At 34.7% G+C, this 14,525-nt stretch overlaps 1 protein-coding gene across 1 annotated transcript; it reads right to left on the reverse strand.

The window, feature by feature from the left end:
- Window positions 1-7,984: 7,984 nt before the first annotated feature.
- LOC125211120 (transcription factor bHLH30-like) lies at window positions 7,985-9,325 on the reverse strand. The gene is made up of 2 exons (XM_048110817.2): window positions 9,069-9,325; window positions 7,985-8,498 (listed from the first exon to the last, which is right to left on the reverse strand). The coding sequence occupies exons 1-2, from the start codon at window positions 9,276-9,278 to the stop codon at window positions 8,094-8,096; spliced, it is 615 nt and encodes a 204-aa protein (XP_047966774.2). The 5' UTR covers window positions 9,279-9,325; the 3' UTR covers window positions 7,985-8,093.
- Window positions 9,326-14,525: the final 5,200 nt, after the last annotated feature.

Here is a 14,525-nt window from a genome sequence, read left to right on the forward strand (position 1 = left end):
ATAAATTAAATATAAAAAGTAAAATAAGAGAGAAGGAAAAATTTTATTTTATAAATTAAATATAAAAAATAAAATAAGAGAGAATGAATAAAGTAAAGATAAAAGTGTTTTTATTTTTTCAGTAATGGATCATCTTGGTTAAAACCACTATTGGATATAGCTCAATACACACAACTGTACCCCAAATAAATCACCATATTAGTGTGAAAATGAGATGTGATCTTAAAATGAGATTAGTGGTCTACTGGTAACTAGCACTCACTTCAAGTGCTTAGTCCCGTGTAAGATTCTCGCGAGTCTTCTTTTTTTTTTTTTCATTACATTTTGTTTAAAATGCATTTTTAAATTTCTATTTCTTTTATGTGTTAGGCTGGTATATTTTTTTATCATTCTACTCCCTCTGTCCCACAGAAATATGTCATTTAAAATTCACGAGTTTTAACGTGTAGTAATTGGTAAAGTAAGAAAGAAGGAGAAACAGTAGTTGAAATCGTGTAGTAGATGTTGAGGCTCATAAATAATAAAGTAGTAAAAGAGAAGGAGAAAAAGATTGCCATGAATGGATACAGAAAAGGAAAAATGGTCTATTTCAATGGGATGGAGGAAGTGTTTCTTTTAGTACTCCCTCCATCCTATAAAAGATGTCATACTTTCCTTTTTAGTTTGTCCCACAAAAGATGTCACATATCTATTTTTAGAAAAAGTTCTCTCTCTTATGAATATAAAATTATATTTTGTCTCTCCATTTAACACACAAAATAAACATTCTAAAATCTCGTGTCATCCTACAAGTGTGACATCTTTTGTGGGACGGAGGGAGTAGTTTATTTACTTTATTGTGTATACTCTCTCCGTCCAAAAAATATAGACAAAGTTGTAAATAACACAGATTTATTGCATAATTGATAAAAGTAAGAGAGGGGGAGAGAAAATGTGGTAGAAGTAGTGTTAGTGGATTATGGGGTCCACATTTAATTAAGAATGATGTGTATGGTTAGTAGTATTGGTTTAAAACTTTCCATTTTTAAAATTAGTCTAATCTTTGATGCACGGTCCAAAATGGTAAAACTTTTTTATTTTTTTTGGACTGATAGTATCTTATATGGAATTGTATGAATTTTGTTTTTTTTTTTTTTTCTATTTTTCATTTTAGATAATAAGTAGTTTGCATTTTATTTTGTTATTTTAATTATCATTTTAATATATATACGTGACTTTGAGATTGATTATATGTACAATTTAAATATTTTTAATTTTAATGTACTTTATTTAGTACTCCCTCCGTCTCATAGTAGATGTCACATTTGAGAAATGACACGGGATTTTAGGAAATATTATTTTGTGTGTTAAGCGATGAAACAAAATATAATTTTATAATTGATGTAAGAAGGAATTTTTTCCAAAAGAAAAAATGTGACATCTTTTATGAGACAAACTAAAAATGGAAAGTGTGATATCTACTATGGGACGATGGGAGTACAAAACTCGGCATTCCCAATTTAAAAGTTCAGAATCCGCCACTGCATAAATATTATCGATACATAAAGGCCTACTACACACTCTCCAACTATCCTCTTCATTGCAATTGATTCTGCCAACTATTTATTGTAAAGTCAAATTTGGTTCATCACCATCTCAATAAACCCAAGAATCGCCTTAAATTAAATTGAAGTAATTATTTTATGATAAAACTAAGTACCTTGCTCGAAAATTAACAATATACTTAAGAGGTGCATTTATAGTAGATTAGATCATAAATTAGGAACCATACCAAGTTTCAGGTCAAGAAAACAAAATCAATAGTAGTTAATTTAAGAGGTGCATTTATAGGTGTTGGTGGCGTGAAAGAAGGAAATGCAGAAACGCTTCAAAAGCTCACCAGCATTCTTACGTAGGCAGCGACGAAGAGGCCGAGATTCCGCCGTGAAAGCCGTGGCTCAACATCCTTCAAACGCCTATAAATTTGAATCCTCACAATTTCAAGTTACATTGTCACTAAAACAAATTACTAGAAGAAGAAATAAAATGAAGTCGGAAGCATTGATCTTGGTCTCCCTCGTTCTACTTCTTCCTGTTTTTGCCCAAATAAAAGGTTAGTGTCGACCATTAATTTATTTTTAATCTTATCTTTTAATTAGTAACACAAAAATTTGAGGGCAAAATAAAGCGTCCCTAAGTTGATGGCAAATTATCTTAATGTTTTACTTTTTTAGGACGCTTCTATTTGTGTGACTTAATTTTAGTTGGAACACTGTTAATAAAGACACTTTATGAAGCGTTGGTGGTATAATTAGATACACAAATTAGTGTCTTTAATAGCATTAAAAAGTCTATCTGATTTTTTATTGTTGTAATGATAGGTGATGAGCCATTGCACACCAACAATTTTATCGGCCACGGTGGAAGTGGTGGCGCTGGCGTCGGCGGTGCAGGAAGCGGCGGAATTGGAGGCTTCGGCCACGGCGGAATAGGAGGGTTTGGCCACGGCGGAATCGGGGGCCGAGGAAAGGGTGGAAATGCGGGTAGCGGTGGAGGAAGTGGCGGAGCAGGTAGTCATTACGGAGGAGGAAAGTTATGCAAATGGGGTTGTTGTGGGAAATCATTTAGTTATAGCCATGCAGGAGGCGTTTATTATAGTTGCACTTGCTGCGCTTCTTTTGCTCAGGCCAAAGCCTATCGCCATCGGGGAAATAAACCCAACCCAAATTAAGAATTAGATTTATTTAATTCTGGTGCGGTTGTATCAATTGTCACAATTACTATAATTCAATAAATCTGCATCTTTTTGACTACTTTTATTTGAAAACTCGGAATCACATTTTTATATTTTAATTTTCTATTATACGGGCATATGTAAACTAGTTAAAGGAATTATGAAGACGTAATTTAATTAATATTCTTTCCCCTCGACTAATGCATCGGGAGATTTCAATCATGATTACGAAAATAAATGAGTAGCTTTATTGATTTTTCTTTTAAAAATTGTTTGAATATCCAACCAATATTTTCTTATGATCTTCTAAGAAAAATAAAATAAATTAAATAGTAACTTAAATCTCTCATTAAACAAGGAAAATTACCGCGAAAATCATAACGTTAGATCATATTTTAGTTAGTCCAAATAACTTAAAAATCAACAGTAAAAACTACTCCCTCCGTCCGCGAATAGCAGTCCCGTTTTTCTATTTTAGTCCGTCCGTAAATAGGAGTCCCGATTCACTTTTACCATAAATGGTAATAGGGTCCCACCTTCCACTATCTCATTCCACTCACATTTCATTTAAAATTAATATATGCAAGTGGGACCTCTGTTCCACTAACTTTTTTCCACCCACTTTTCTTAACATTTCTTAAAACCCGTGCCCCCAAGAAAATGGACTCCTAAGAGCATCCACAATGGATGCCCGATCGCGCGCCCGATCTACCGAGATCGGGCTCGGGCGTGGTCGGGCATCCATTGCAGGCCTCGGTCACGCCCGAGCGCGACCGATCGCCCGCTCGATCGATCGGGCGTGAGATCGGGCGCCCGTTGCAGAGGCGCGCCCGATCACGCGTTGGCTCGATCAACGCGTTTTTGAATTTTTTTATTTTCTTTTTCAATTCTATAAATATACCTTAATTTCACTAATTTTTCACACAACTCTCACACATCTCTCTCAACTTTCTCTCCATTGCAATATCTCTTCCACTCACTTTTCCAAAATGTTTCCCGGGGAAGATATTAGACGGTCTATGGAACGCGCAATGTTTGCTTTCGGGAACCAGATTTTCGCCGGTATTCGTGCAATACATGAGCAAGAGCAAGCCGAACAGTAGGCCCAAGAGCAGGTCCCGAGGCCTATCCATCCGTCGAGAGCATGTCCTAGCTCATCAACGTCTGTTCGAGGACTACTTCGCCGAACATCCCCGGTGGGGCGCGCCGGTTTTTTGCCGACGGTTTAGGATGCGGCGAGAGTTGTTTCTCCAGATTGTTCACGCGTTGGAGACGCGCGACGAGTACTTCCAGTGGCGGGAAGATGCGGCCCACAGAAAGGTCCATCCCCGCTGACGAAGTGCACGGTTGTGCTTCGTCTGTTGGCATACGGCACTACGGCGGACATGTTCGACGAGTATCTTCACGTCAGGGGTACAACTGGTCGGGAGTGTCTGGTAAATTTTTGTGCAGGCATTATTGACGCCTTCGGCGCCACATATTTGCGCAAGCCGAATGCCCAAGATTGCCAGGACCTGCTGTGGATGCACGATACGGTGCACGGCTTTCCTGAAATGTTAGGGAGTATTGATTGTATGCACTGGGAGTGGAAGAATTGTCCTGCAGCGTGGAGAGGCCAATTCACCAATGGGTATAAGGGTACCCACCCGACGATGATCCTTGAAGCAATCGTTGACTACAGTCTTTGGATTTGGCATGCTCACTTTGGCGTGGCGGGGTCCAACAATGACATCAATGTGCTGAACTCGTCCAGTCTCTTCACCGAGCAATGCAATGGCAACGGTCCGATTATCAGCTTCACTGCCAACGGACGACAGCATCATATGGGGTACTACTTAGCCGACGGCATTTACCCAAGATGGCCAGTTTTCTTGAAGACGATCTCCTGCCCAACGGGTGCGAGGAGAGAGTTTTTTGCGGCAAAGCAGGAGGCTGCACGGAAGGACGTGGAGTGAGGATTCGGTGTGCTTCAAGCGCGTTGGGGAATAGTGAAAGGCTCTGCTCGTTCCTGGTACAGGCATCATATCGCCAATGTCATGTACGTGTGCATCATCTTGCACAACATGATTATTCACGATGAAGGTCGTGCAGCTAGCCAGTGGTCCGACGATGAAGCCGCTCCGAGCGCAGGTCATGCAGCCCCGCCGGTCGTTCGAGGTTTACCCTATGGACTTAGCGAGAGATTACAAGCTCAGAAGAGCATGCGCAACCAACAAGCTCATCTTGATCTCATGAACGACATGATTGAAGAAGTTTGGACACGTAGTGGTCGTTGAAATTATATCTCTTTATTGTAACTTTTTTTAGAAAAAAAATTAAATAATGTATGTTTTTTTCTAGTTCTTTAATTTGGAAGTCTAATTTTGCTATTTATAATTGGTAAACATAAAAAAAATTAAAATTAAAATTGAAATGAGAAATGGATAATAGATAGGGCATGCACTAGGGCTCCACCATTGCAAAAAGATAGGGCATGCTGACGTGGCAACCACTAGGGCTCTCATTGGGGTATGCACTAGGGCATCCATTGTGGATGCTCTAATAGCGGATGGAGGGAGTATGTACTAGTTTAGATTTGTGTTATAATTATCTCATAGTCAATTAAGTTGGTAGTCTGGCAAACAATTTTGTTTTCTTTATGAAATAGACAACGTCGTTTAATTTCTCATCTGTGGATTTATGATAGATTTTGGAAGGAGCATTAGGCAGACTTCTTAGTTAGTTAAATGACCAACAATACAACCACTAAGTTTAACATGATATTTATTGAAAAGTCATATATTTCTATGCATGGAGGGGGTGATTTTGCTATTTTCGGCTCGACCCTAAGGGATATTTAGGTTCTCCGGATGGCCTAGAGGAGGCGGCCGCCCACTCCTGCCCTCTTGAATCTGCCAGTGAGCATAATGAGGAAGCCTTGATGGGTTTTTGGAGATCACAATTCAGGTATTTATTTATGGTGCAACTGTCAGTTGGAAATCTAGCTTGCAGAATATAGTGGTTTTATCCACCACTAAGGCCGAGTATATGGCACTAACAGCTGCGACTAGGAAGAGCTTCTGGTTGCAGGGAGTGTCAGCTGACTTTGGTGTGAAGCAGGAAGTTGTGGCCTTAGGATGTGATAACAACGGTGCAATTTATCTTGCCGAGAACCAAGTATTTCATGAAAGAAGTAAACACATCGATGTGCGGCTTCATTTTTTGAGAGAAGAAGTAGAAAAGGGAAGAGTGAAAGTGTTCAAAGTTGATACTTGTGTGAATCCTGCAATAGGTCTGAAAAAGTATCTAAAAATATCAAATTTAGATATGTGTACTCTGTCAAAGTATAAGGAATCATGGCATATACGTATGGAATGGATTCCATTTTGAGAGAATTGAAAAAGCATTATCTCAACGCATTTCTTTAGCAAAGACTCGATTTTTTCCTCTTTTTGAATGGTAACTCAGACCATGGAGTGTGAATTAAACCCATGTTTGAATTGAGATACTGATGCAAGTTCTTCCCTTCTGAATCAGATAAATTGATATGCTCACAAAGGCTTTATCCAAGGAGAAGCTTGAGCTATGCCTTAAGCTTGTTGGCATGTGTAAAAGGGATATGTAGGATTAACCAAGTAGTCAAAGGTGGAGGAATGTTGATATGCCTACTGATTAAAAGAATTGACAGGAAGTGATTCAACTGGAGCTAAAGGGGTAGAGTGAAAGGATGAAGTGTTGATCATCCGAGCTGTGATTGCACAGGAACCGTTGGATGAAGAGTTAGTTGGTGATCGCTGATCACGACCGTTCATTAAACTAGCCATTGTGCTTGGCTGCGAGTTTAAAAGGGTTATTAGTCAATTTAGTTATTTAAGGGTTTTCCAATTAGTTTCTTTAGCTCAGTCTCTACGTGAGAATCTAGATTGTACACCAAGTTCTTCAATTTCAATATAGCTCCTTTTTTTTCCTTAGCAAACTCTATGTTCTTGTTCATAGCCATACTTGATCAATTGCTTACAAATTTAAAATATTTTGACTTATTATTACATCGCTCTATCCTTAAAAATAACATGTTTCCTCTATCAGATAAGACAAGATTATATTAAGATAAAGATTTTAGTTAGGTGAGTGTAGTGAAATTCTGAGCTTGCACTGCCGTCAATTATCATATACTAATATTTATTGTGTTTGCTTATTATTGACTACCTAATTAAATATACGACTATAAAAATGTAAAACAAATATAAGAGCCATCAGCCATGCATCCAATTTTACAAAAGATGAGGCAAATATGAGTCAGTAGTCAATCTTTTAATAGTGGCGCAGCTTCTTCTAGATTCTGGTCACACGTTTTAATAGTGGCGCAGCTTCTTCTAGATTCTGGTCACACGTGGTGTTAATAAAATAATATATTTTGTTAACATCTAAATCAAGAATTTAATGCATACTTACGTATACATGACTAATCAAAATTTGTTTTAATAAATCATTGTACAAGTATTTTCCAAAAAATTTTCTCAATCTTTAATACTTCAGTCCACCAAAAAATAGTATCATTTTACCATTTTGAATGCCCACAAAAGTGATAGTAGTTTGAAAATGAGAACTTTATCTCCTTACTTTGTCCAACTTTCCTAATTCTCTAATTGTTTTCTCTCCTTTTTTCTTATTTTTTTTTTCTTTCTCCTACTTTATTTACTTTTTCTTATCTCCCTCTTATTTACCAGTTTTTCAATAAAACCCATATCCATAAATATGATTATTTTTTATGGACGAAGGATAACTGTTTAATCTCATTTCAAAATATAAAAGAAGTAACAATATCATATTAGGATTGAGTGGAATCAAATACTACCTACTACTCCATTAAAGTAGGAGGACTTTAAAAATTGAAGAAATTGTATAATAGTAATAATAAATTAAAAATGATACTACTTTTATTCACACGAATATATGGTATTGATGAAACATCAATGGCAGTAAAGTTTGGAATCGCGTGTTTTTGACCAAAATCATAATACGATCAATTGTTCATTTCCTTACATTACATAATTTTCATAGAAAATAACATGACACCGAATTCATCATATTTCTATAGCTTATTAATAGTATCAACAAAAATACAAAAGGCACATAAAGTTCCATGGCCCATTTTTTCACCAAAACATGCAATGTACATAGAAACATGGTAGCATCGACATATGCATGACAAAGTGTATTAAAACATCATAGCAATACTTGAAAGATCCTTTCCCTCCAAAAACAATACTGTACCCAAATAATCCCCAACAATAAACCATGGAATCTCACTATCACAGAATCCCATTCCACAAATAGATCATCCATATTTATAAATTAACCAATTACATAATCCCAAAAAAATCCCTAGCTAAAGTCTCTATCACAAATGATAGTAACGGGCCCTTTTGCAAGCCTGGCCCGAACTAGTGGACTTGTCCATGACCATTTTCAGGGCCCGCCTCAGCCCTCCCAATCCGGCGTCGTTTTGGGGGGCCAGCCTTACCCATAGCAGGGTCTTGGTCCGGCCGCCAACCGTGGCCATCTCCGCCCTCACCACCTTCGCCTCGGCCGCTTTCAGGGCCTCTATCATGTCAAGGATTATCTCGGGCCTGTCGTCGCATGATAATGCCGCCTTTATCAGGCCCGTGATTTGGCATTGTGATACCTTTAGCTCGTCGGCTTCGCTTGGGTAGTCATTAACTTCGCCCTCGTTGTGCTCCGCCGCCGTCTTCTTCAGCTCCTTCACGCGGCGGACCGCTTCTCCCAGAAGGGAGGCCTTATCCTTCTGCAAACAACGGAATTAGTAATTGAAGTTTGAATTCAATCTATTCTACTACTCTCTCTGTCCACTGATAAATTTCTCGTTTTGCCATTTTCGTTTGTTCACCAATAAACTTCTCGTTTGCTTTTTACTACTTTTGATAATGAACTCCACGTTTCATTAACTTTATCTTATTAACATATTATTATAAAATTAGGACTCATCTTCCATTAGCCTTTTCAACCAACTTTCTACTATATTTCTTAAAACTCATGTCCCCTTATATTGATGGACGGATGAAGTAGTATATTTTTTAAATTATCTATGAACTCCTAACAAATTAATATCCTCCCTATGTCTCCAAACAGTAGTCTTATTTGATTATGACATAAGTTTTAAGAAATATAAAGATAAATTAGTGGAATATGAGTCCAATTTATATATTAATTTTATCGTAAAATGTTAGTAGAATAAGTTGGTGAAACATGATGCCTACTTTGGCATTTATTTTTAGTAAAAGTGAAATAGAACTTTTACTCATGGACATGACTCTTATTCAGGGATCGGAGGGAGTAAGAAATAGTACTAACGTACCTTGATGGTGTTTGGGAGGATGGATTTGAGGGTGGCGATGTGGGCGTTGATTCGCTTGCGGCGGTGGCGTTCGGCTTCCTTGTGGGTAATGCCGGCGGCGACTGCTTTGGCTTCTGCCATGGATCTTGGATTCAACATGCCCACAACATCGTATGTATCCGAACAACTCCCAAGCTCATACAAACTCGGAATAGAAAACATATCTTCCATACTTTTTTTTTACGGCGAAAAATCAATTTTCTAAGAAAAATACAAAATGACTAATATTCAATTCATAAAATCACATTCAATTGTGAAAAACTGCGGTGAAGTTCATTTTGTGAGACAGAGAGAGAATGATTGAAGTTAGGGAGATAGATTGATGTTGGTGGGAGGAATCTGATGTGTGTGCGATCAGCAAATTCGATTGTGGGGCTAAGGAATCAACGAGGTTGGGTTTTCAAGAAAATGATTGAGGAATTGTTTTTCTATGGATAGGCTAGATTAGTAAATCACATCTTCACTCGCATCTCCATTTATAGCTAATATTTTAGGACTACCAGCTTAGCTTTTCACGGTTATTCCCTAATCCCAACTCCAAAAATAAAGAAAAATAATATTTATAGAGAAAAGTAAGAAAGAGTAAATAGTAGAAAAGTAAATAAAGTAGAATAATGAATAATGTAAATAGAATAAAGTAAGACAGGAATGAAGTAGGAAAGAAAAATTAAATTAATTATTTCATATAGAAAAATGATTTAACTATGAAGAAACTTCCAAAAGTAGAAAAACGATTCAACTATAGTGGAATATTAGGCAAGTATATATTATATATCATTCCAAACAAGAACACAAAGTTCACAATTGTGTTGTTCTTCTTATTAAGATGTAGTAATTAATACTAATTGATTGCATCTGCTTATTATTTATTATTATTATTATTATTATTATCATTATCATTATTATTATCACGCGTTTAACTCAAGGTGCAAAAATAAAGAGTAGAATATTTCGATTATCACTACTATTCATGATCAAGATATACTACTCCATCCGTTCCAAGGAAGATGACTCCTTCCTTGGGCGGCACGGAATTTTATGCAGTTATATTTTGTGTGGTAATTAAGAGGAGAGAGTAAAGTAAGAGAGAGGAAATAAAGTAGAGATAAAGATGTTTCCATTTTAAGTAATGAGTCATCTTGGTTGGAACAAATCAAAAAAGAAAGTGGGTCATCTTCAATGGGACGGAGGGAGTATAATTTTAAAGCCGATTCTCAAACTGTGGAGAAGTTTTAGGGCATGCAAGTGGACTTTAATTCTCTAGTTTCATGGTGTTAGATAATACAAACAATTCTTATCGTAGAACTACAAATAATGAACATTTTATGCGTTGTAATGAAATATTTTATATATAAATGTATTGAACTGTCACCTTGTAATAAATATAATGCATATAACGTCCATTATAAGAGATAGTCCATTATATGTTTATTACATAAGTGGGTAAAATGTTCACGATTAGTAATTCTGCAATAAGTTACCAAGTGATTACGATAGGTATTGATAAAATGCAACAAACTCATAAGAGTGTTATACAAACTTCAAAATTTTTGACACAATATCAACACAGTGTAAAATTTCAAGATTTTGATGTCAGTACAATGTCAACACAGCATCAACGGTTGATATTGTGTTGACATTTTTTGTTACTATTATTTTATCATCTGTTGATATTTTTTAATGGTCCAGATCATAGTTTAAAGTTTGTACAATATTTAGAGTTTGCATTTTACCACGTTCCTGATTCTATAAATATTATCCTATGCAACTTTCCAAATCCTTATTAGCATTTAGCAACGTATCATTTTCCTTAATTACTCTTTTATATCATAAGAATCTAACACAACAAGTCAACAACATTATAATGCCGTTCTACACTAGTAATTTCTAAACATATGAAAGAGAGAGTAAAGAAACGAGGTGCAGACAAATTGAAAAATGGACATAGTATAGAACAAAATAGAATAGCTAAAAAGAGAAGGAGAAGAAGCTATGGGAGAATTGGATGATAACAAATCCTTTTGCAGTGACAAAGAATTTTTGGTTTAAAAGTTCAAAAGCACAATCATTTTCTGGGCAGAATCGATATGACAGCAGAACAATTTTTATTTCTTGGGGGCCCAATTTATCAAAGTCCAGCCCACAGCTTTTTCTTTCTTTCTTAAAAGACTATTTTCGGACCTGATACAAATATTCACATAAAAATAAATTGAAGGCAAAGTTTTAACTGAAACTAAAACTTTTAATTAAAGGCAAAGTTTTTTAATCTAAATTTAGAGATTTACCTCGATGAACAATTATATTCACGATAAGTTTATTTTGCACATTGTCTTATAGTTTAATTCTTTTCTTAATTTTATTTTTTAGTACTACTACTTAGAAAATAAATTTGTATTGAATTACATTAAACTATGTCAATGTGATGAACGAATTAATAATAGATTTTATAATGAAATACTGTGAATTGATATATTTGTGATTTTTATTTTTCAAATTGCATCTGGATGGTGGTTGTTTTCATTTTTATTTATTAATTACTAAGAAAGTAGTATTTAATTTTTGTCTTTATCATCATGGTGTATAATTAAAATTGAAAATTTGCCATTAAGGTTTATAGTTGTCAACAAGAATTGGAGCCAAATTTTATTATGATTTATAATTTCATTTATTTATGGATTATAACTTAATTCATTCTCTTAAAATTTCGAATTGTATATTCTATGATTTTTGAAAATCTATCGCCGAAAGTGAAAATTAGAAAATCTCTAAAATTCATGGAAAATTCTAAAATATTCGAAGTTTGAATTTTAATTATTAAAATTACGCACCAACTCGCATCACTTTATAATCAATAATTTATGTGTAAGTAAATATCATAAAAATAAATAATCTATTATGATCAATAATTGAAAATTCAAAATGAATACAACGAAATACGATCTAAATTAAAGCTAACTTATTCTATCCCCATTTAACTAAACTCAAATTCATAACTAATAGTAGTAATAAATTTATCTGTATCTATTCTATCCACCATAAATTGCATCGAACTTTTAATTAGTAGTATTGCTTTAATTGTTATTATCGTTGTTTCTCCTAACCTTTTTAGTTTTACAACGAACTTTCAGTCAAAATTGGAAGAAATTGATTCTTGTACGTGTCTTCAACCATGAGACGCCAGCACCACATGTTGACGCCAGCACCACATGTTGAGAACCGTAATTCTTACTTTTAGATTTACACTTTATCATCGCAAACATACAATAGAATTACCTTGATTTAATTGGCCTATTAAGTTAATAAAGAGAGAATGTCTATGTCAGAATTTCAAAGAAATTCACATCTTAATAGTAAATTCTAATTGAGGAACGGTATAAAGAGAAATTAATAAAAAGAATTATAAATATATACAGTTATTTGGATTGGATCTGTTGATGAAAGAAATTAATTTTATGCATTTTTTGTGCCCATCATCTGCGGAAAAGAACGAAGATGTGTTCTCCATCGAGAAAGAGAAAGATAGAAACGTGCTAAAAAAAGTAATGGAAAAGATAAAAGATAATAAAATGAAAGAAAAGAAAACTAAGCATGAAGTTCACTCCCTATGTCTATCATTTAGAGAATTATTTTGCCAATTTAGGTTGTCTAAGATTAATAGAACAATTTAATTTATTTCACTTTTACACGCACAATCCAATATAAAATTAATACTTAAATGAGTCTCACTTTCTTCCTTTTATGTTTCTTCACAAAGTCAAATAATTACTTAAACAAATACTCCTTCTATCTCAAATTAATTGAGTCGGTATTCATTTTTGGTTGCTCTAAATTATTTGAATCATTTCTTTTTTTATTAAAAATAAAATATCTAATCTCACCTATTTTATTTTTTCTTTTACTTTACTTTCTCTTCTTTCTCTAACTTTATTCGCTCATTTACTTTATTTAACTCATTAAACACAACTTTCTTAAATTTCGTGCCGAGAAAATGCCTCAAGTAACGTGGGACCACGAAGGGAGTATCAGCCAATGTATATATACGATGGGTAAAGCTAATGTATATATAAGATGGGGTAAGAGTACTGGGAGATTTAATTTGATAATTTGATGAGGTATTAAGAATAAAGTCTGTTTTAGGATTTACGATATAAAAGGGGTAACTAGTAAATAAACAATATAATTATTAATAAAATTGGTCTAAATAAAGCTTGTGCAAAGAAAAGTTTAAGACTATTATAGACGTGCGTTTACTTCTTTTTTTATTTGATAATACTATATGTACATGCATGATTCAACTCTCACGTTACGAAACTACTCCCTTCGTTCCACAGTAATAGAGACATTTCGTTTTAAGCTCTCGTTTTGAAAAATTAATACTATCTCCATCCCTCAAAATTTGCTACACTTTGACCCGCCACGAGTTTTAAGAAATGTAATGGAAAGTGAGTTGAAAAAGTTGGTGGGATGTGGGTCCTACTCTAAAGTATTAGTTTTATAATAAAATGTGAGTAGGAATGAGTTAGTGGAATATGGGGTCCACTACCAAAAATGGTAAAAGTGAAGTGTATCAAATTTTCAGGGACGGACCGAAATAGTAAACTGTATCAAATTTTCAGGGACAGTAATAAATAGTTAAAGTGGAGAGAGAGTAAAGTAAAAGAGAGAATAATGTAGTGAAGAGTCTTATCTACAATATTCTCTCTCTTACTTTACTCTTTCTCCACTTTAACTATTTATTACTCCCTCCGTCCCGGATAATTCAACCCAGTATTCCATTTCGGACCGTCCCACATAATTTGTCTCACTTCACTTTTACCATTTTTGGTAGTGGACCTCATATTCCACTATCTCATTCCTACTCACATTTTATTATAAAACTAATACTTTAAAAATAGGACTCACATCCCACCAACTTTTTCAACTCACTTTCCATTAGATTTCTTAAAATTCGTGTCAGGTCAAAGTGTCTCAAATTATCTGGAACGGATGGAGTATTATTTTTTTAAAATGAGTTCTTAAAATGAAACGCCTCTGTTACTGTGGAATGTGGGAGTATAATTTTTATGGATAAAGGGAGTATATTTTTTCGTTCTTGCTTACACTTAATTAATTACTATTTATGTGACGCACCATATCTATACTTGTCATGTCGGTTAAATATAGTCTGCGGCAGTACTAATGATATGTTGATATGTAAACTCGAATGGTACTTTAATTTATTGTCGGTGCCGATCCTATGCAATCTCAATATATTCCAATGAAAATAGAATAGTATCATTATTAAATGATTCATGCCACACACCGTATCTATTGTTTTATAATGCATTCATGCTAGAAATCAAAATTTTATTTTTCATATTTTGGCTGTCCCAAATTCCAAATCTTTGTCCCCTCAAAAAAGGAAAATATAAATATAAT

The sequence above is a fragment of the Salvia hispanica genome, chromosome 3 (assembly GCF_029641045.1).
Source record: "Salvia hispanica isolate PSC_SH4W2 chromosome 3, Shi_PSC_v1, whole genome shotgun sequence".
In the NCBI taxonomy this organism is placed as follows: domain Eukaryota; kingdom Viridiplantae; phylum Streptophyta; class Magnoliopsida; order Lamiales; family Lamiaceae; genus Salvia; species Salvia hispanica.

Bases quoted from the DNA above. Each gene is read 5' to 3' on its own strand.
- LOC125211120 (XM_048110817.2), bottom strand. From the start codon at position 9,278: ATGGAAGATATGTTTTCTATTCCGAGTTTGTATGAGCTTGGGAGTTGT. The intron at 8,499-9,068 runs GTACGTTAGTAC...CGTTGTTTGCAG, and splicing joins TCCTCCCAAACACCATCAAG to AAGGATAAGGCCTCCCTTCT.